Below are 21,980 nucleotides of genomic sequence, written 5' to 3'. Positions count from 1 at the left end.
TTAGCTAATAAATTTTGGTAAGGTAAAGTGGGGCGAGAAAAAAAAATGAGTCGTGTTTATATGAAAAGGGTATTGAAATTTTTGGCAAAGCTTAAATAAAGGTCCCACTGGGCGTGCCAAAAATTGTTAGCGTTAGCTAATAAATTTTGGTATGGTAAAGTGGGGTGAGAAAAGTGCAATACGAGGTCCAAAAAATAATAAATTGTGTAAAAAAGAAAGTTTTAGGTTCTATATGCAATTTTTGGTAGTCTAAAAAAAACAAAAGGTCCCACTGGGCGTGCCAAAAATTGTTAGCGATATTTTGCGAATATGCTAATTTTCAACCTTGTCACGTGTGGTTAGGGTGCGGGCGTGCCAGAGAAGATTACCTCTCAATTAAAATGGTTAAGTTTATGGAATTTGCGCGCCAAAACTTGAATTCTAAACGAAGCGATTGGCGAGGGACGCAAGGATTGAAAAAGTCCCTCTTGGGTCTCTCGCGCCGTTATAATAGAAACTTTGCAAGATAAATTATTCTTTAAAGCTAAGCGTATAAATTGAAGACGAGTAAATAAAGGAAATTAAAGTGCGAAATTGACACGAGATTTGATGAAAAATCGGTACTTTATTGATATAAATCAAGGTTCGAGTACACGTGTTCAAAGTAAGCATCAAAATGGAACAAATTACAATTGAGAAATCTCTATATTAAACATATAAGTAATCAATTGAATTAGAACAAACAAATCAATACGAAGAATTGAAATGCAATAAAATAAATTGGAATTCAACAACAAACTCGGAGCCACAATAGCTATCTCGGATTGATGTTGAATTTCGGCGTTGGCGTGAGGTCCTCGGAGAGCTGCAGCCGGTCGGGCCCGTACGGTATATAATCTTGGCAATGACTAAACGTGTGGTAGGCAAATGGGGCAGATTTAACCCTCAACTTCGGGAGGGTCGTTTGGACGCTTAAGAACACGGAATTGGACGAATAAATAGGCTAAATTTAACTTCAGGAGGTCAGGAACAAACTTCTATAAGGGATCGAAGGCTAAAACGGATGCTAAGTAGACGAAATTGAGAGTTGAAAATAACTGGACGAATTTGGAAAATTCTGGAAACAGAATGTCTAAAAGAATTTGGGCTGGAAAGATCGGCTTGTAAATAGAGTTTCTGGGCACAGAATTGGGCAAATAAATACACTAGATAGAAATTCAAGACGTTAGGAACAACTTTGTCGAAGGGATTGAAAGCAAAAAATGGCTTCAAACAGATGAAATCGGGCTTGAAACTAGTCGGACGAATCTGAAAAGTTGATTTGAAAACAGAGTTTTAGCTAGGAATTGAGCAAATTGAGCAAATTAAAGGCTTGGGAATGCTAAATTGAATAGAAAAAACTTGGAAAGAGGCTATTGGAAACTGAATTAAAGCTAAAGGAGAGCTAGAGGAGGAATTGAAGCTAAGAAAAATGAAGAACAAGAGAAGAACTTGAAGAACTAAGAACAAAAGAACTTAAGAACTAAGAACTTAAACTAAGAACTAGAGAGCATTGGAAGGGACCTTAGGAAGGGGGTTTTGTTGTGTTGATTGAGTGATTTTTTTATGAAGGGGAGGGGGTCTATTTATAGTTTTTTGAAGTGGCGTTTTGGTAATTATTGGTCAACTACCCCTTATTTTTCTCTCTAACCTTGCCCACTACCTTGCCACATTATCAACTTCCTCAACTTCTTCCAACTACCACTAACCTCCACTAACTTCCATGCCACATCACCCCACTACCTTGTGGTTAGAGAAAATCTTAAGGCTTGGGCCTAGATGTGGGGATGGGGCTAAGCTTGTAGGCTAGCCCGTGGCTGTGTCCGGACGTGTTTTGAGAAATCAGTGATCGACAACGGGCTTCGGGCGAGAACTGACCTCTAGTTCGCCGAGAGAAAGAACACGCCCCGCGTAAGTCTGGCTACGCCCTGCGTAGTGCAGCTTCTGAACCTGATGCGTCTTGTTGATGCGTTTTACGCGTGGCGTAAAGTAAGGTACGCCCCGCGTAGTGGAGCCTTTGAAGTGGAACGTCTTCGGATGGCTGGTATACGCTCCGCGTATAGGAAGGCACGCCCCGCGTGTTTGTGCTTCTGATCCTGGAGCGCCTTGTCGATGCGTTTTTACGCGTGGCGTATAAAAAGGCACGCCCCGCGTAATGGAGTCTCTGAAGTCTAACTTCTCCAGGTGCCTGATCTACGCCTCGCGTATGAGAAGGAACGCCCCGCGTGGTTGAGCTCCCGAGCTGTCCTTCGGAAGTAGCTTCCTCCACGCCTCGCGGGCTGGCCAATACGCTTCGCGTGTTAAAGTTATGCCCCGCGTGGTGCAAGATGTGCTCATCGGTTGGAGGTTAGTTTACATATGTATTTTTATTTTTATTTTACCATTATTATTTTCTAGACAAAATATAAACTATATCCTAAAATCAAAACCCAAGCATTGTATATACATAAAATAAAATTTATTTTATTTTGGGCCAACACATATCAAATTTATTATAATTTTATTACTTTTGTTCAATTTAATAAAATTATTATTCTAATCTTTAATTAACAGTAAATTTAGAAGTTTTTAGAAATTGAATTATAAAAATTGTCATGAAATTGAATTCTATATTTAGTTAAATTTATCAAATTGGTTTCTAAATTTTAATTTGTACAGCAAATTACAACTTATCATTTAAATTCTCTATTTTAATCTTTGGTAAATTTATCCCTTCTATTTAACTTACAAAGATATGATATAGATAATACAAAAATGGTAATCATGTAATACAGTCATGCCAACCGTGTTGTCTCAATAAATTATATTATCGTGTCAAAAATTGACACTCGAGTGACATTCACATAGGTTAACATGGACAGATCCAAGAGGGGTTCGGGAGCTTGAGAAACCACTCATCAATTGAAAACGTCATAGAAATTGTGTATAAAACTTTAATTTTTTTACAAAAAACACTCAAAAAAATATCAACCTAGCACCTATAAACATGCGTCAACTAGGAATTGAACCCGGGTCTGATAATTCATGTTGTTAAGCGTATAAAAACATTCTTCTTATTTATGTGTAGGTGAGTTAAATAATAAGCCTAAAGCTTTTATCACTTATTTTAGGTGATAACCATGAAACTTAATAATATTTGATTCACTTATTTTAGGTGATAACCATGGATTGTAATCAAATTCCGACCTATCTCAACTATTAATGTACAAATTAAAGTAGGAGTCAAGCCAAAACGAGCTGCGCTATGATCTGCTCATACTTGCTAGTAAAAAAATTGACGAACTCAAGCTCAATATTTTGTTTGTGAATTGTTTGCGTGCAGCACATTTATTTATTCACAAGCTTTACTCACAAACAACTCGTTAATTGTATTCATGAACTTTATTAGCAAACAAGTCATTAATTATATTTATTAATTAATATTTATTTGTTTGAAAAGAAAAAATTAAAGACAATTAGAGGCACTCTTAATGAACTCTACTCTTCTTCTGTTTACTAAAACATGAGAATAGTAACTACTATACAAAGCACTCTACTACGAGACTCAGACTAATAAAGTCGTGGTGTGTATCTCGTGGTGTGTATCTCGTCCAAACACAAAACTACAAGTTATGAAACCTACAAGACTAAAGTTTCACATAAAACTATGTAGTTTTACATTTTTTCTTTTATAAAAATAGTATTATTTAAAAAAAAAAACGAACCAAGATCGCTCACGAACCTATTCATTAACATTATATCAAATATGTTTATAAACCTATAATCGAACCTACTCGCGAGCTTTCAAGCTGAGTTACACTAGGCTCAAGCTCGGCTCGATTTATACAGTCGAATTTTTATCGAGCCGAATGCCGACAGCTCATGAACGGCTCGACTCATTTACCACCACAGTAAAAAAAAAAACAGCTGATTTAAACTAGCATGACTGAGTGCTTTCAAAAAAAAAAAAAAAAACCTAGCATGACAACATGAGTCAGTAAGAATTTACATTTCTCACCCTCAACTCCACAAACCCCCCTCCTCCATATAGGGTAAAAAAAATTTGAAAAACGGTTAAAAAAAAACACAATCAAAACAAAACCCCCCTATGTTTCAGTGAGAAATTAAAAAGAACCAACGTTTCATCTACATGAATATTAGTAATCGCTAGTGAGTCAAATCTTCACTTCCTACACCAACACTTGACTTGTCGATAAATAAAGTGACTAATTCGTGTTGTTGTGTCAAAATCGTTATCTACATATTCCATATACGATATAAATATGCAAGAAAAACGAAAATTCTATTTGTGTATGGAATTGTTTCTGTAGATCATGTTACTGTATCTTAAATTGTCACTTTGGCCAAGTTCATAACTAATTTCAATTAGGGTAAAATACATACATGACCCCTTAACTATAGCAATACTAACATTCTGCTCATAAACTTCATTTCTTCACATAAGAATCATTGAACTTACATTACTAATAAGTTTGACTACTTCCACTCCTTCCCCAACATATCAAAACTAAACAATTTCAAGACAAAAATAAACCAAATATAACCTGCAATTCATATAAATGAATGGAGCACCAATATTATATGTCAAAGATCCAATCTGCAATTCAAGAAGTTCTCCTAATTTTGCATTGATTGTAAACAAAACCTGCATATTTACTTTTAGGACAGCAAGAGAAGTGATGAAGAGATGTGTAGTCCCAGCACCAAGAATTCCTCCAACACTGCAAATCCCATAATTGTGACAAATCTTCCAGCAGGCTCCTTCGAAGCCCGTCTCCGTTTTCCTATTTCAGAACCTGATTGATTAAAGCAAGCAAAACTCACATTAATTTTTTAAACAAATTTCTCAAATTCGAACAGAAGTTGAACAAACAAGCTTAAAAGTAACTCAGGAAAGCTATTGAAAGGCTGTGGTGATATGAATTTGGTGATTGCCTTACCATTATATTCAAATATCAGATATAAAACAATTGAAAACCAAGCATGAGATGCATAAAGGCTACTGAGAGTTAATCCTAGCAACAAAAATTACCATTAACAGTGTTGTTTAGACGTATAAAACAGCAAAACATTAACAGAAAATCTAATTGATATCATCATAAACGAAGCTTTATCAAGCATAGAATAGTTGATCAACTACAACAACAAGATGCACATAACAGTGTTGTTTTAGTCTTTCACCAATATAAAATGTTAAGTAGCTAGTTTTCTCACCTACTGCAACATTCTCGGCGAAAGTAAACTCTCAAAGTATGGAGATGCAGGCAAGGAGTAGTAAGAATCCTTCAAGCTATCATTCCCTCTCTGAACCAAAGTTTCTCCATTCGACGTAAAGCTGAAGAATACAGAGAGGACAGGGGAAATAAAATCAGAACATGAAATTTGGTTCCATACGCTTTTCAACCCACAGTGGTCTTTGAGTACCCATAACTCTTGCTGGGATTCAGAGTTTTCCCCTGTAATTGCTATAGACTCCTTGAAATTCATCACAGCTGAACAATCCAAACTATTTGAAGGTAAATTCAAATAATCCAGACTTTCTTCTGCCAAATCGAAATATATTATACAGTCAGTGTACTCATCTTCTTCTTCGTTAAACAGCGTTGCGATCCAATGGAGACCATTCTTCGCATAAATAAACCTTGAAGTATAGTAATACACAGAATTCTTTTTGGCTATTCTCTTGCTTTTCCATGAGCTGCTTTTCAATGAAAATATTTCAAATGATATGTAATCTTCATCAATGTGGCATTCGGAAGAGACTTTTATAATCTTGTAATCATCAGACGTAGCATCATAACCCATTCGGACTATATCAACATTTGAAATCAATGGAGATTGAATTATCTTATAGTCAGTTGGGATAGATGGATTCCATAGGAGTATCCTTTGATCTCTAACGAAGCATATTAATCCATCGCAAGAGTTAGAAAGGCTGACAGGAATCACCTTTTCATGACTAAAAAAAAGCTTATATGGAAAATTAAATGCTTCAGCATGTACTGTGCCATCGTAATCTTCTCTGTACAAAAGACAGGAATAGGAAGCATTCTTCTTATCAGGGAAAACAGGGCCAAGGAATTTCTTATGCTGATTGTAACCAGCAGCACGAGCAAGTAGATGTTTTTTTACGAACCCAGTACAGTTTATAATGGAATGCCAATACTTGCAAACTGTCTTAGATATCAAAAGAGATTTCACAGGCAATCTCAGTAGAATTTCTGTCAAAATTTCCTCCGGCAGAAATTCCACCGTAGCCTCTTGTTCTATATTTCTCCTTTTTCCATCCATTTGGAGGTGAATAGATATTTGTTGTTAACTTCTCTGATAGCATAGCAGAATAAACAATCAGAATATGAGGATAATCAATTGCCCTAACAAAATCTCATACCCAAACAGGAAAATTAACTGCTCCAACAAAATGCAGAATTATATAGATTTCGACTTGAGGACAGAAAAATGCAGAAATCTTAAATTTTGATAGGGGCATTCGGTCTATTACTTTATTGAAATCAATAGAGATGGTATCATCTGATACATAGAAGAATAAACAATCAGAATATAAGGATAATCAATTGCTCCAACAAAATGCAGAAGGGCATAAAATTGGATTAGCAGAACAGTAACTAGATTTATCTCTATGAAATCTTGATTGTGATATTGTATTTTTCAAAAAATGCTATTGTTCTTGCAGACCTAATATGAACTTGAGGACGAGTAAGTTGTTTATCTTTTGGTAAGCGAAATCGAAATCATACCTTGATGGAGATCCTTAAGCAGGTGGAGATCGGCGCGTCTCTGTATGCTGCAACAGCGGTGGTTCAGCGGAGGACCTGGCGGCTGCGGTGATTTGAGACGCGGCGGTGGTTCAGCGGATGATGCGGCGGCGTTTAAACGGAGGACACGGCGGCGGACGATGAGATCTGGAGAAATAGGAATTGGGGTTTATAAAGAGATGGGCAGGCGGGGAAGAACGAATATAAAGTGTGCTTAGGTCATGTTCTTTATGACTTAATTTCAGTATCAATCAGTTCAGTTCAGTAATTAATTCAGTTCAGTTCAATAATTTATCACTACTTATTATAATCATAATTATTTTTTATAATTATTTTTTTTCATTATTACTATTATCATTATTAATAGAGCCGTTATTATTTTTTTCAGATTTTTATTTTAATTATTGCTATTTTTAAAGGATTATATTATTATTTCAGTTTCAGTACAATTCAGTTCAGTTCAGTTCAGTTTTTTTCAATAATAAAGAACAGAGAACGGCAAATTACAAAAATATATCAATTGTTTCATGAATTTATAAATATGAATAAGCTTAAAATTTTCCGTGTATGTATGAATTAGGGTGCAACCGAGCCGAATCTTAGGTAGGCTCGGTATTGGCTCGTTAATATATCGAGTCGAGTCCTTTCGAATCGAGCTTTGACGAATTTTGACCGAGCCGAGCTTTGTCCAAATCTGACCGAGCTGAGCTTTTATCAAGCTTCTAACGAGCTTTAACCAAATTCATAATACATGCATATAATAAGTAGCGTAAAAATAGAAAAGCTTTATAGCATACTCCATATGAATTTAAAATATTTATAAAGAAAAACAATCATTTTATTATCGAGATTCCAGAAGAGTATATAGTACTTGTGATCGGAAAACACAAGCTCGGAGAAAAATTTCAAACAATGACATATATATTGATAACATTGAGATATAATCCTAAGGACCAAAAGGGATATTTACCTCAAAGAACGCCGCGTAATGATCTCCAAAAGGAAGATAGTTGGCGGATCTCCCCGGATCAGCTCAGAGAGATCCGCTGGCGGATCTATAAGGCGAATCTCTCCATTCGCCTCTATAACGACTGGCCGCCGACTCGGCCATAAAAGATCATTAATGGGTTATTAATTAGCTAAACCCGTCAGGTTCAGAATAACCCGTAACCGCCATTAATGAAGCATTAATGGAGACTTTCTAATTACCTGAAGGTTACAACTTCCCAGCTATATATAGCCTGATCCCCTAGGTTATCAAGGTACACACATTCTCCTAATTCTTGTCCCTTCCGTTGATTTCCTTGATCCATCTTACTGACTTTGGCATCGGAGTGTCCTCGGCCGATCCCAACGGCGCCTCACAGGGAAGCGTTCTGATCAAGGATTTTTCCTCAAGTTAACAGTGGTGCGATGAGCGTGGAATCCTTAATCAAACAAAGAGTTTTTCGTTCACACTAAAAACGCAATGACCAACGGGGATGAAAATCCCTCCTCAAGGATTGAAACACCGTTAGTTACACCATCTAGTGCTGGTCGCATCGATACAACTGCTCCTACAACGCATGTCGACAATAACATGCCTACAGCTGCTTTTATCAATATGTGTGCTCAAGATATTGAGGCGCGATATGGGCTTGAAATAGGGAATCGCCTTCGAGCATACATGACTCTTCCTCCGCGTGGGAGCACGACGTCTACTTCAACCGTTTCATCTTTGCCTTTGTTCAACTTTGACCTTGGACCAGGTGCCCATAGCCCCTCGTTCCTTCAAGCTCACAACACGGATTCCATGTTAACTGCCACGACATCAGGTGGCGAGCGACCTCTTAATCGGGAGTTATTCCCTGGGGAAGGAAGTCAAAGAAATGATACGACCCTTCCTGGCGGATCTGGGGATCCGGGGTTGAATCTTGGCGGGTCCAACATACCTAGGCATCCGCAGATGAATTTATCTCTTGGCGGATCTAAAGGGCCGACTCGCAAAAGGCATAGAAAGGAGAAAGATAAGCGGAAAAGGTCACCTTCGCCCCGACGAGCAAAATCCTCCCGTCGTGGCAGATCGCCCCCATCTACTGACCATAGACGAAGTAAAAGGCCAGAAAAGACATCCCATGCAAGTGGACCACCACCGCTACCACCTTCAGGAACTGTTGGACACATCCCGTCGGGAGGCCAGGGGGGAGGAAGCGGTCCGACTCCCCCAGGTGGAGGAAACGGAGGAGGAGGTGGTGGTGGAGGAGGAGGCGGAGGAGGAAGTGGACGCGGTAATGGAGGAAGACGTTCGCCATCAGATCCATCGTCTGATTCAAGTTCTTCTTCTTCTTCTTCTTCTTCTTCTTCTCCAAGTAGATCGCCACGAAGAGGCCGTCCCAGGGCGGATCCGGAAAATTTTGATGATAGAGTAAGGGCCCTGGTGCTCCGTATGAATGAAGAAAATGCCAGGCACAACCCGTTCGCCAATAGGGATTCGCCTTTTGCAGCTTGGATTGAGGCGGAGGAGACAGAAAGAGCTTTTAAGATCCACAATCTCGCAATATACACAGGCAAAGACAACCCAGAAGCTCACGTTCGAAAGTATCGAATAATGGCCAGACTCAATCGAGCCACCGAGCCCGTGCTCTGCAAAATGTTTGTCACCACACTGGGGGGGCCCAGCCTATTTGTGGTTTCAATCCCTACCTCCGGGCTCGATAAACAGCTTCGATCAATTGAGTAGGGAATTTTGTGCTAAATTCGCCGGTTGTATTCCTGCAGTGGTGAAATCTGGAAAGCTTTTTGAGTTAAAGCAGAAGGCGAATGAACCCCTTCGAGAGTATGTGGACACTTTCAACCAATTGTGCATACAAATCGTTGATGTGGATATCTCCGTAGCTGTGGAATGTTTTGTAAGAAACACTACCTGCAAGAGTTTGCAGGAAGATCTCATCCGAAAGAAACCCACCAGCATGGCGGAGCTGATGGAGCGTTGTAAGGATTTTATAGAGGTGGACGACATTCGCCGAGGTTCACCATCATCGCCAAAAAGGGACAAGGGCGAATCTCGTCCTCGAGATCGGGACAAAGACAAACGTCAGGATTCTTCCTCCCGAAACAAGAAAAGAGATTCTAGGAATAAATCAACGTTTGTCACCTCCTTCACACCTCTCAATGCTTCTAAGAGTGAAGTTCTTATGTGGATCGAGAACAGCCAACACAAGCAGAGCATTTCATACCCCGAACCAAAGGGGGGGGGGGAGTATACCAATAATGGTAAAAATCCTAAAAACTATTGTAAGTATCACAGGAAAAATGGCCATGACACTGATGCATGCTGGGAGTTAGCTCGAGAAATTGAGCGTCTCATAGAAAGGGGCAAATTGGATCGGTTCATCCAAACGGAAGGCAAAAGAGGAGACGGTGACAGACCCAAGGAGGACCCAAAGAAGAAAGGAAAGGGGACCATCAATGTCATAGCGGGCGGACCTGGATACCAGCCAACGTTGAAAAAGGCAAGGACTACCGCCCTTGACAGGATGTCACTAAATCGCCCCTTTTCAGATGCAGGTCCTGAGATACCACCCCATGCGGATGCTCTGGTCGTCACTATGATGGTTGAAGGCTGGGAGATGAAAAGGGTAATGATTGATACTGGAAGTTCATGCAATGTCATTACCCGAGGAGCTTTCGCCAAACTCAGGATTGATCCTGTTCAAGTAGAGCCAACCGTGGTCGACATCTTGGGAGTAACAGGACATACTATTCAAACAAAAGGCCAAGTTACTTTGGACTGTGAGCTTACAGACGATGATCAAATTTGGAGGGGAGATTTAGAGTTTTCGGTCTTGGATGGTCAGTTAGCTTACAATATCATCCTCGGACGACCTTTTATCTCTGAAGTTGCAGCTCTTATCTCCATTCGCCACTTAACACTTTACATTCCCACGGTCAAGGGAGGTGTGATGATCAAAGGTAGCCAAAAGGTGGCCCAAGAGACGTATTCGGCATCACTAATGATCCGCCCCCAATCTAAGGAGGAAGATGAAGAGGAGCGCGTCACAATGGCCTTGGGCGAGACCGAAATGTACCTTATGGCGGATGGAAAGTAGGTGCGAATGGCTAAGGGGCTCAAAGGCGAGATTAAAGATGCAATCACCAAAGTGCTCTGTGAGGCGGAGAATGTCTTCGCATGGAAGGATGAAATTCTCCCCGGAATCAGCCCAGACGTAATCACTCACAAACTCAACATTGATAAAGGTGCAGTTCCTGTGGCCCAGAAACGGAGAAATCATGGCCCGGAAAGACAGAAGGTGATTGAGGAAGAGATCGCCAAGCTCCAGAAGGCGGATGCCATTGAGGAGGTGCTTTACACTCAGTGGTTGGCAAACGTCGTGTTGGTGAAAAAAAGCTGGCGGATCTTATCGTATGTGCATTGACTTTACAGATCTCAATAAAGCTTGCCCCAAGGACAACTATCCTTTGCCATGTATTGACATGCTTGTAGATGGAACTGCCGGTCACGCAATGTATTCCTTTACTGACGTGAAGTCAAGTTATCATCAGATCCCTATGGAGCCCTCAGATAGAATCAAGACCTTGTTCGTGACACACCAAGCCACTTATTGTTTCAAAGTTATGCCCTTTGGGCTTAAGAACGCAGGTGCAACTTATCAGAGGATGATGAACAAGATATTCGCAAATAGTAAAAGGGGTAATTATTCTGTCTATGTAGATGACATGATCATCAAAAGTACGACCATAGAAAAGCATGCAGATGATATAAGGGAGGTACTGGACGTACTCCGACGCCACAACATTAAGTTAAACCCAGAGAAATGCACTTTCGGGGCAACATATGGAACATTCTTAGGGTTCATGATCAGCGAAAAGGGAGTTAGCTGATAGGGGTCAAAAACCCCTATCTTTGGGTATGGTTTTAGGACGGGTTTTAGCGTTATTTTGTTAATAAGCGAGCAATTCTCGTATTTAAATGCTTTTGTGTGAGTTAGTTAGAAATTGGAAACGTTTTATTTACTTTTCGTTGTTTAGGCTCGTTTTATGATCAATTTAGGCAAATACGGCCAAAATGGCATGCATATTATAATTCCGTTATCTTTTGAAGCTAATTGATCCGTCAAAAGTCGCACCAAACGAAGCGTTTGCTCAAATAAGCGATTGGCGGGTCAATTTAGCCATTGGACTAATGTTGTTTGGAGTTTATGTGCGTGTGCAGGTTAAAACATGATCAATTTCAGGCAAAAATCGTGTCTCGGGGACCCTCGGCAGTCGCTCGGTGAATTGAGCATCGGCGCGCAGCCCGGGCGCTGCTCGGCGAGCAGCCCAAGCACCGCCCAGGCACTGCCCAAGCACTGTGCCTGCTCGCCGAGCAGGGGGCTGCTCGTCGCGAGTAGCCCTGCTCGCCGAGCAGCTCGCCCTGCTCGACGAGCAGACCTGCGGGAATTGGTCAAAAAGACCAATTTTGCCCCCACGATGCCACGATGGACCCCACGACTTCCTACATCAATAAGGACACGAATTAGGTCAAGAAAAGGGCCCGAGCCGCGTCTATAAATAGAGTTTTTCCAATGTAAATTAGATATCTTTCATTTTTGTAAATTATTTTAGCTTTCCCCTTGTAATTCCTCTCCATCTTCTCCATCTTCCTCAACCTCCATTGAAGCTCCTTCAAAGCTTTTTCTCGAGGAATTATCAAGGTCCGTCCTTAAGATCAAGTTGCCGGCTGCAGAGTAAACAGGTTCCCTGAAAGGGATTTTTGTATCTCCTTTTATCTTTCCTTGTTTGTACTCTTTGATACAGTTGCCGAACTTGACTTATTGTATCTTGTGACAATTATCTTCGCCTTTAATAATAATTTAGCTCTTGTTTTGTTCTATGATTAATTGCTTAATCTCTGTCTTACGCTTTATTCAATTGGTTTAACTCATTCAAAAGCCCCAAAATCTAGTAGGCACATATTGCGAGCTGAATCTGACCTAGTCAGAGCCTAGGAGATTGACGACCTCTTAGTTGATTAAGCGCCAATTTACTGAGCCTTAGACCTAGTTTCGGCCTTAGGGAATCACGCGCTAGGAACCTCAGGAGGGTAAGTAGGGTTAATCGCCTTGAATACAAGTGACTCAGATTAGGTTTTATTCAATAGACTTGATAATCTATCTTTATTATTGTCGTTCATACCATGTTCTTTCGAATAGTTTCATTAATGAAAGATCAATTAGGGGTAGAGTAACTTAGTTAGGCGTAGAATAACTTAGCTAGAATTAGATAACTTAGTTAGAATTAGATAACTTAGCTAGGATTAGCATAATTCATCTTAGGAGTAGATTAATTAAAACAAACAAACTCAAAACCCCCTAAGCCTAGATAACATCCGAGATCGAGTAGCTCGGTACTTGCAGAAATAAATCCTGTGGACGATAACCTGGACTTAAACCAGAAATTTATTACTTGATAACGATGGGGTACACTTATCCCTTAGTGAGGTTTCGCAGAAACCGCATCAAGTTTTTGGCGCCGTTGCCGGGGATTTATTTCTTCTGCAATATCGAACCAAAGGTCGATTTGTTAGTTTAGGCATTCCTTGTTATTATCCTTTGTTTATAATCGTTTATACTTGTTTATATATAATCCTTTATACTTTTCTTTTTGTGAATATTTGTTTTTAATTTTTATTGTTATTTCTAATGATTCTTCTTTTTTTTTTGAGAAAATGGCTAGAAACAATGGAAATAAGGAATCTATTACGCATTTGCTTAACTTTCTATCTACTCACGAAGATCAAACTGACGATTTGTATGCCTCAATTAAAAATTTATGCATACAAAAAGGGATCCTAGTTGATTCAACCGCGGACGAATCAATTAAAGAACCCAATTTGGTAGGCCAGGTTGATAAGGTAATATCTTTTCCCATTAACAATGAAGAACTGATCCCTAATTATGAGAAACCGAAAGTTTCAATATTAATTGAGGAATCAGTTGAAATTGAGCCTCTAGAGAAGAATCCAAAAATAGAAGAGTTTGGTTTTGCTCCAAGTCCAGAAATTTCCATTCTCTTTGATTTACCAAGAGAATCAAAAAGGGAGCAAACTAAATTTTTTCATAACTTATTTAAATTTTATCCGTTGTTTTTATTAAAATTCTTTGAAACTGATAATCCGTTTTGCAGGTACGGATTATTTATTCAGGAATTTAAATTCCTAACGCGAATGTCAGCATACACCTAGGCGGGAATTATATGTCGAGCTCACCGACTATAACGTGGCACTTCTTGGGAGGCAACCCAAGTTTTAATAAAACTTTTCAGGTTTATTTTATTTAGATTATACATTGATCTTTTAGTTTAGTCTTTTTAGTTTTCTTTTACGTTTTTTTAGTGTTCGTTTAAAAAAAAATAAAAAAAAAATAAAGAAAGAAATATAAAAAAATATTTTTTTTAGTTGTTTGGTTTTCTTTTATTCTATTTTATTTTATTTTATTTTATTTTTAAGTTTTCAGGTTTAAAATAAAATTTAAAAAAAAAATATATATATATATATATATTTTGGCCCCAGGAGGCCCAGCTCGCCGAGCTGGGCACTGCCACCCAGCTCGACGAGCAGGGCCCAGCTCGCCGCGAGCTGGGCGCTGGCGCCCAGCCCGCCGCTGGGCACTACGCCCAGCCTGCCGCTGGGCACTGCGCCCAGCACGCCGCTGGGCGCTGCCGCGCAGCCCGCCGCTAGCCGCGATAAGCAAACTGTTCGGGATTTTTTTTAAATCCCGAACGGAGCTGAAAAATAATAATAATAAATAAATAAATAATAAATAAATAAAAAAAAATTGGCACCGCAAATCATCAAACTTTTGGCGATTGCGATAAAATCCGTAAGTTTTCTTCTCCACCCTAACTTTTTGCACTTGTACTTTATGGTTTGTGATGCAATGTTGGAACTTATTGCATATTTTTAGTGTGAGGAGGAGGGGTAGACAAACTTACAAAAATTGTATAATTTTTAAATTTTTGTTGCGTCGTGTCTAGTTTAGTTTAGCGTTTTTGGGTTTTGTTTATGTTTTGCATGTGTAGGACCTAAAACCGTGAACCTCCTTCGAATCTAAACTTCATTATTTGTCTTTGAGGGCTGAGAACCGAATCTAAAATTGCATGACAACTAGTTTAGGCGTAGGACACAACTCTTGTATTTGTAAAAGCATGAGCTACAGTTTGCATTTAGACCCTACTTTTGAAGAAATGCCAAAATCATTACTTAGGTAGATAACTTAAGAATTGAAGGCATGTGACATTAAACTTGAGTTTGGGGAAAACTAGTGAACACAAAATTGAAACCCAAAGAATTGTGAGTTGAATTTGAGCCTAAGAGCGAACATCAAAAAGCTCTTTTTCTTGACATTTTTGTGTGAATGCTTTGACTTGTGGAAGATTACAGATTTTGCACCGAATACTGTGTTGAACCTACATGCAATGGTTTGAGATGATAAACGATGAATCAGCCTCATTAGAATTAACCCTTTTCTTTACCTTATTTTTTTTCTTTTTCATCCACTCTAGGAAGCCCCTTTGAGCCTACATTTTTGTAGTTTATAGATTTTTCTTTCGTTCTAACCTGTTTTTGCAAACCACAACTTGGTTTGCTACTTAACCCTAAGTTTTTGCAAAGCTCACATCGAGCCTTTGTTTTCCTCTAGCGCTTTGTCTTTGTTTACGGCATCATAGTAGCAAGCCAAAAGGCTAAGAAGTGAATGAGCATCACTATCCTAAAAAGAAAAAAAAAGAGAAAAACAGAAAAAAAGAAAGAAAAAGAAAAGAAAAGAGACGAACAAAAGGGAAGAACTTCATTCCCCAGTTCTTAAAAATAAAAAACGTCTCAAGAAAACATCCCAAAAAGAAAATAATAAGGGATGAATAAAAAGCTCAGTCACTTCATATTTGCTAAAGCCATTTAAACTTAGTTTTTGTAGCGCTAGAACTATTAACCCTTGTTGTACCTTTAACCCTCTAACCACATTACAACCCCGATTAGAGGTTGTTTTTGATATCATCGGAATCATATAGCATAGTAGAGGAACGCGGATGAACGTGCAAAATCAACGTAATCCTAAGCAAGAACATAAGCCGAGAGTAAACACTTTAGCCAGCAAAATTGTGTGAAATGAGTGAACTACCTATGGTGAGGTGTTTTACTCAGCGATCCCCTCAAGCTCGTTTAAATTGAACATGTGTCCTTTTGCTTAAAACTATGACCTATGATAATTGAAATGCGGCTTTTTGATATCGTGTCTCTACTTTGTATTTCCGAATGCATGTAATTACAGATGCTCGAAATTGTGTCAAGCACCTAGTCAAACCGGGAGGTTTTCTAGCTTGCTTGTGATTGCGGGTTTAGTTTTTTTAGTTTACTTGGGGACAAGTAAAGTTTTAAGTGCGAGGAGGTTTGATAGGGGTCAAAAACCCCTATCTTTGGGTACGGTTTTAGGACGAGTTTTAGCGTTATTTTGTTAATAAGCAAGCAATTCTCACATTTAAATGCTTTTGTGTGAGTTAGTTAGAAATTGGAAACGTTTTATTTACTTTTCGTTGTTTAGGCTCGTTTTATGATCAATTTAGGCAAATACGGCCAAAATGGCATGCATATTATAATTCCGTTATCTTTTAAAGTTAATTGATCCGTCAAAAGTCGCACCAAACGAAGCGTTTTCTCAAATAAGCGATTGGCGTGTCAATTTAGCCATTGGACTAATGTTGTTTGGAGTTTATGTGCGTGTGCAGGTTAAAACATGATCAATTTCAGGCAAAAATCGTGTCTCGGGGACCCCCGGCAGTCGCTCGGCGAATTGAGCATCGGCGCGCAGCCCGGGCGCTGCTCGGCGAGCAGCCCAGGCACCGCCCAGGCACTACCCAGGCACCGCCCAGGCACTGTGCCTGCTCGCCGAGCAGGCCACCAGAGGCCTGCTCGGCGAGCAGGCCGCCAGGCGCCTGCTCGTCGCGAGTAGCCCTGCTCGCCGAGCAGCTCGCCCTACTCGACGAGCAGACCTGCGGGAATTGGTCAAAAAGACCAATTTTGCCCCCACGATGCCACGATGGACCCCACGACTTCCTACATCAATAAGGACACGAATTAGGTCAAGAAAAGGGCCCGAGCCGCGTCTATAAATAGAGTTTTTCCAATGTAAATTAGATATCTTTCATTTTTGTAAATTATTTTAGCTTTCCCCTTGTAATTCCTCTCCATCTTCTCCATCTTCCTCAACCTCCATTGAAGCTCCTTCAAAGCTTTTTCTCGAGGAATTATCAAGGTCCGTCCTTAAGATCAAGTCGCCGGCTGCAGAGTAAACAGGTTCCCTGAAAGGGATTTTTGTATCTCCTTTTATCTTTCCTTGTTTGTACTCTTTGATACAGTTGCCGAACTTGACTTATTGTATCTTGTGACAATTATCTTCGCCTTTAATAATAATTTAGCTCTTGTTTTGTTCTATGATTAATTGTTTAATCTCTGTCTTACGCTTTATTCAATTGGTTTAACTCATTCAAAAGCCCCAAAATCTAGTAGGCACATATTGCGAGCTGAATCTGACCTAGTCAGAGCCTAGGAGATTGACGACCTCTTAGTTGATTAAGCGCCAATTTACTGAGCCTTAGACCTAGTTTCGGCCTTAGGGAATCACGCGCTAGGAACCTCAGGAGGGTAAGTAGGGTTAATCGCCTTGAATACAAGTGACTCAGATTAGGTTTTTATTCAATAGACTTGATAATCTATCTTTATTATTGTCGTTCATACCATGTTCCTTCGAATAGTTTCATTAATGAAAGATCAATTAGGGGTAGAGTAACTTAGTTAGGCGTAGAATAACTTAGCTAGAATTAGATAACTTAGTTAGAATTAGATAACTTAGCTAGGATTAGCATAATTCAACCTAGGAGTAGATTAATTAAAACAAACAAACTTAAAACCCCCTAAGCCTAGATAACATCCGAGATCGAGTAGCTCGGTACTTGTAGAAATAAATCCTGTGGACGATAACTTGGACTTAAACCAGAAATTTATTACTTGATAACGACGGGGTACACTTATCCCTTAGTGAGGTTTCGCAGAAACCGCATCATTAGCCCGAATCCTGACAAAGTTAAGGCAGTCCTGGAAATGCAAGCGCCGCGGAATATCAAAGAGGTACAACGCCTTAACGGGCGTATCATAGCCTTGGGCAGGTTTATCTCTTGTTCAGCTCGCAGATGCCAGCCCTTTTACGAAGTCATCAAGAAGCAAAAGGCATTCGAGTGGAATGAGGATTGTGAAAGAGCCTTCGAAGGAATCAAACGGTTCCTCACAGAGCCACCCATGATGAGTCGACCTTTAAAGGGAGAGGAACTCTACATGTATGTATCAGTAACGGACAAAGCCGTATGCACGGTCATGATACGAGAAGAGGATGGCCAGCAGTTTCCGATTTATTACGTGAGCAAGGTTTTGAAAGACGTCGAAACCAGGTATTCAAAACTTGATAAAATGGCACTGGCTGTTGTAACCACGGCAATCCGCCTTAGGCCATATTTTCAGGCGCATACTGTAGTGGTTCGAACAAATATACCAATGAGAAAGGTGTTGCAGAAACCAGACACTTCAGGAAGGTTGATGGAATGGGCAATTCGCCTTGGCGAATTCGATGTGAGGTACGAAAGCAGGTCAGCTTTAAAGAGTTAGGTCCTAGCGGACTTCGTAAATGAATTCACTGACGAAGGGATAGATCATCCCCAGCCTCCGATAGAGGAATGGTCAATGTACACTGATGGAGCCTCCTCGGCGGATGGAGCGGGTGCAGGCGTTGTGATCAAGGGTCCCCAATACATAAAATTACGATACGCTGCAAAATTAAATTTCCATGCTACTAATAATGTTGCTGAATATGAAGCTCTGATATTGGGATTACGCCTACTCCAAGAAATCACTCCGGAGCGGATCGTGATCTATAGCGACTCTAAACTAATGCTCAACCAGGTAATCAAGAATTACGAGGTGAAAGACGAAGTTCTGGCCAAGTATGTAGCGGAAGTCAAAAAGTTGCTGGATCACCTTGAAGCTAAGGAAACTATATGGGAGCTGATTCACGTACCAAGGGAGTCCAACACAGAGGCTGATCGTTTGGCCAAAATGGCCTCTTGTGAAGAAAACTGGGCAGATCCGGATTGTCCCTTCGAAGTTAAAATAGCTCCAGCATTTGCCTCAGAGGAGGTATCCCTACTCACAATAGTAGAAGATGATTGGAGATCGGTCATTCGCCAATATCTGCTAAATGGAACCTTACCTGAAGACAAAGAAGAGGCACGGCGGATAGTCAGGAGAGCAGCTTATTTCTCCTTGATCAATGACAGCCTTTACAGAAAGTCCTTTAGTCATCCTTGGCTGAAGTGCATTCTACCGGAAGAAGGGCAACAGATCCTCAAAGAGCTACATGAGGGATCGTGTGGGCCACATGAAGCATCCGCCACCATCTTGAAAAAATCCAGGTTAGCAGGTTTCTACTAGCCCACGGCTGAATTGGATGCCCAAAAATTGGTAGAATCTTGTCACAATTGTCAGATTCATGCGAATGAATCACATACTACCAAACACATTCAGAGGCCAATCATAGAAGGACGTCCATTCGCTCTCTGGGGAGTAGATATTGTCGGCCTATTTCCTCCAACTCGCCGGCAAAGAAGGTACGTGGTAGTGGCAGTGGACCATTTCACCAAATGGGTAGAAGCCGAAGCTGTTTCCTCCATTACTGCAAAACGAATGGTGGAATTCGTCAAAGACAACATCGTAGGAAGATACGGTGTTCCACATACCATCATCACCGACAATGGAACACAGTTCAACTGTGGCGAATTCAAGACTTTCTGTGAGGGATTGGGCATCCTGAACAGATTCGCCTCTGTTTATTATCCCCAGTCCAATGGAATGACTGAAGTTACTAATCGGACGATCGTGAAGGGGATAAAGAAGAGATTGGGAGAGCATGATAAGAAGTGGGCGGATCAGCTAACAAGTGTTTTATGGGCTTATCGCACCACCCCGAGGACGGCTACGGGGGAAACACCATTCGCCCTTTCTCATGGCGTTGAAGCCGTTATTCCAGTCGAAATACAGGTCCCTAGTGACCGAGTGGCCTTTTATTGTGAAGAGGACAACGGCAAACGACTAAGGGAGCACCTAGATCAGATTGAAGATCGCAGGGACCAATCCTACGTACGCATGGCAGCATACAAACAGCGGATTGCGGCTTACCATGATAAAAATGCCAAACTTGTGGATCTAAATGTGGGAGATCTTGTGCTCCGTAAAGCTGATAAAGTCCAATCTCGAGAAGGCAAGGGCAAGCTAGGACTCAACTGGATGGGTCCATATCAGATAGTGGACAAGATTGGACCAGCCACGTTTAAAATACAGGACATGGAGGGCAATACACTACCACGCACGTGGAACCTCCAAAATCTCCGCAAATACTTTGTCAGAAAATGAAGTGTATACACGGTCTTGAGTACTCTTTTTCCTTTAATAAGCTTTTTCCCATGTGGTTTTTCTTATTAAAGGTTTTAACGAGGCTCACTTATAAGACCTACTTGCTGTAATAAAGCATTTCTCCTATTAATAAACATCATTTGTTCTATTATCTATGTTCTTTTTATTGTTTACTGTAGCAATATCAATATTCCAGTCTTAAAAAGGGGGGAGGGCACCCAACGCTCTCCACATTTGCAATGTATCGCTATTTTAGAGATACGTTCTCGATGCCCTTAAAAACATAAGAGGATCAATCTTATGGGCGGATCCGCCTCTAGGCGGATCCCAATCTCCAATAGAGTTAAAACGATCCTTGGACGCAAGGTCTTTACACTCTCTTATCCTTCCCAGAAAGGAATTCACAAGTCCTACGGGTGGATCATTTCACCTCAAAGATAGGTAGCAAATCGATCCCCTAGGCAGCTTTACTTCCTCTAGAAGGAATAGAACAGCTTCCAAACCTTCACAAAGGTTCATACTGTGGAGTATGGCTGGCCACCTACTCCAAATCCTAGATGTCTATATATTTCCTTACGCAAACGTAAAGACGAAATAACATAGTTTCCATAAAGGATCAAAATACTTAGAAATATTTTTAAAATATCCCAAATAAAAGCAAGCTAAACAACAATAGGAGCATCATCCTTTGTGCTTTCTTCGCCCACGGTGCTTGCTTGGGGATCCTCCTTCTCCACATTCGCAGATACGCCATCAAGAGATACCTCCTTATCCACCAAAGATGTGTGACCAAGTGGAAGAGCCTGATCAGGAATTGGTTCTGCATCCGCCTTAAGGGGCACTTCATCAAGCTCATCCACCAAGACCGTAGTAGAGGGTTTGGTTTCCTCCATAGGTCCCTTCATCCATCTCCGGACGTAATCACGGAGGTACTCCTTAGCGTCTGGCATTTTATTGAACCTCGCCACATCCTCTGGTTCAGGGACGGCGAATTGCGGATCTGTGAAGCTAATCTCAGGATACGCCAAGGAGAAGTACGCCATAAGCATCTCACCGTAATAAAAAGCTTGCACACCTGCCGTGTATTCAGCTTCTCCAAAGGCGTCTTCGTGGCTTTTGGCATCAGATGCAATCTTTGCCTTTAACCTCTTAATCTCCTCATCCCTGAGAACTAGGGCGACTGTGGCAGAAGCAAGGTTTGCATTCGCAAAAGCAAGGCTTGCATTCGCAGAAGCTAGACCTGCATTAATAGAAGCGATAGTGGAATTGGCTTCCGCTATCTCTTTCTCCAGCCTCCCAATAGTTGCCTTATCCGCCACATTCTGAAGGAGCTCATTTTCCATGGCGCGGAGACGAGCATACAACTGTCAAAAAAAAATGATTCAATCAAAAGACAAAAGGATTAAGGAGCTAATACTGTCTACATCTTTTCTAAAGAAACTCACCGAAAGGAGCTCCGTCTTCCCCTTTTGCGCATGAATTGAACCAGGAATCTGGTCATAGTTCCTCTGCACTTCGCCAACCTGACCCAAGGCCTCATCCAGATCATTTAGGATGGATTCGTTCTCAAAATAACCTTGGGCTCCCAATTTGGCGGACCAGTATCCACCAATATCAGGCTTCGCCGTCTACACAAACATGAAAGAATCATACTCCGGTCCAAAACTTGATGAATGAAAAGAAATCAAAAGGTAGAC

The 21,980-nt window shown here is 40.5% G+C and overlaps 1 protein-coding gene across 1 annotated transcript; it reads right to left on the bottom strand.

Annotated features, from left to right (window-relative positions):
- Positions 1 to 4,342: 4,342 nt before the first annotated feature.
- On the bottom strand, positions 4,343 to 6,985 carry LOC136234206 (F-box/kelch-repeat protein At3g23880-like). Its single transcript, XM_066023999.1, has 3 exons — positions 6,777 to 6,985; positions 5,233 to 6,342; positions 4,343 to 4,814 (listed from the first exon to the last, which is right to left on the bottom strand). The coding sequence occupies exon 2, from the start codon at positions 6,307 to 6,309 to the stop codon at positions 5,233 to 5,235; it is 1,077 nt and encodes a 358-aa protein (XP_065880071.1). The 5' UTR covers positions 6,310 to 6,342; positions 6,777 to 6,985; the 3' UTR covers positions 4,343 to 4,814.
- Positions 6,986 to 21,980: the final 14,995 nt, after the last annotated feature.

Source organism: Euphorbia lathyris, chromosome 6 (genome assembly GCF_963576675.1).
Source record: "Euphorbia lathyris chromosome 6, ddEupLath1.1, whole genome shotgun sequence".
NCBI lineage: Eukaryota > Viridiplantae > Streptophyta > Magnoliopsida > Malpighiales > Euphorbiaceae > Euphorbia > Euphorbia lathyris.
The sequence above is the reverse complement of the archived record's forward strand: the minus strand, read 5'-3'. Positions and strand labels throughout refer to the sequence as shown.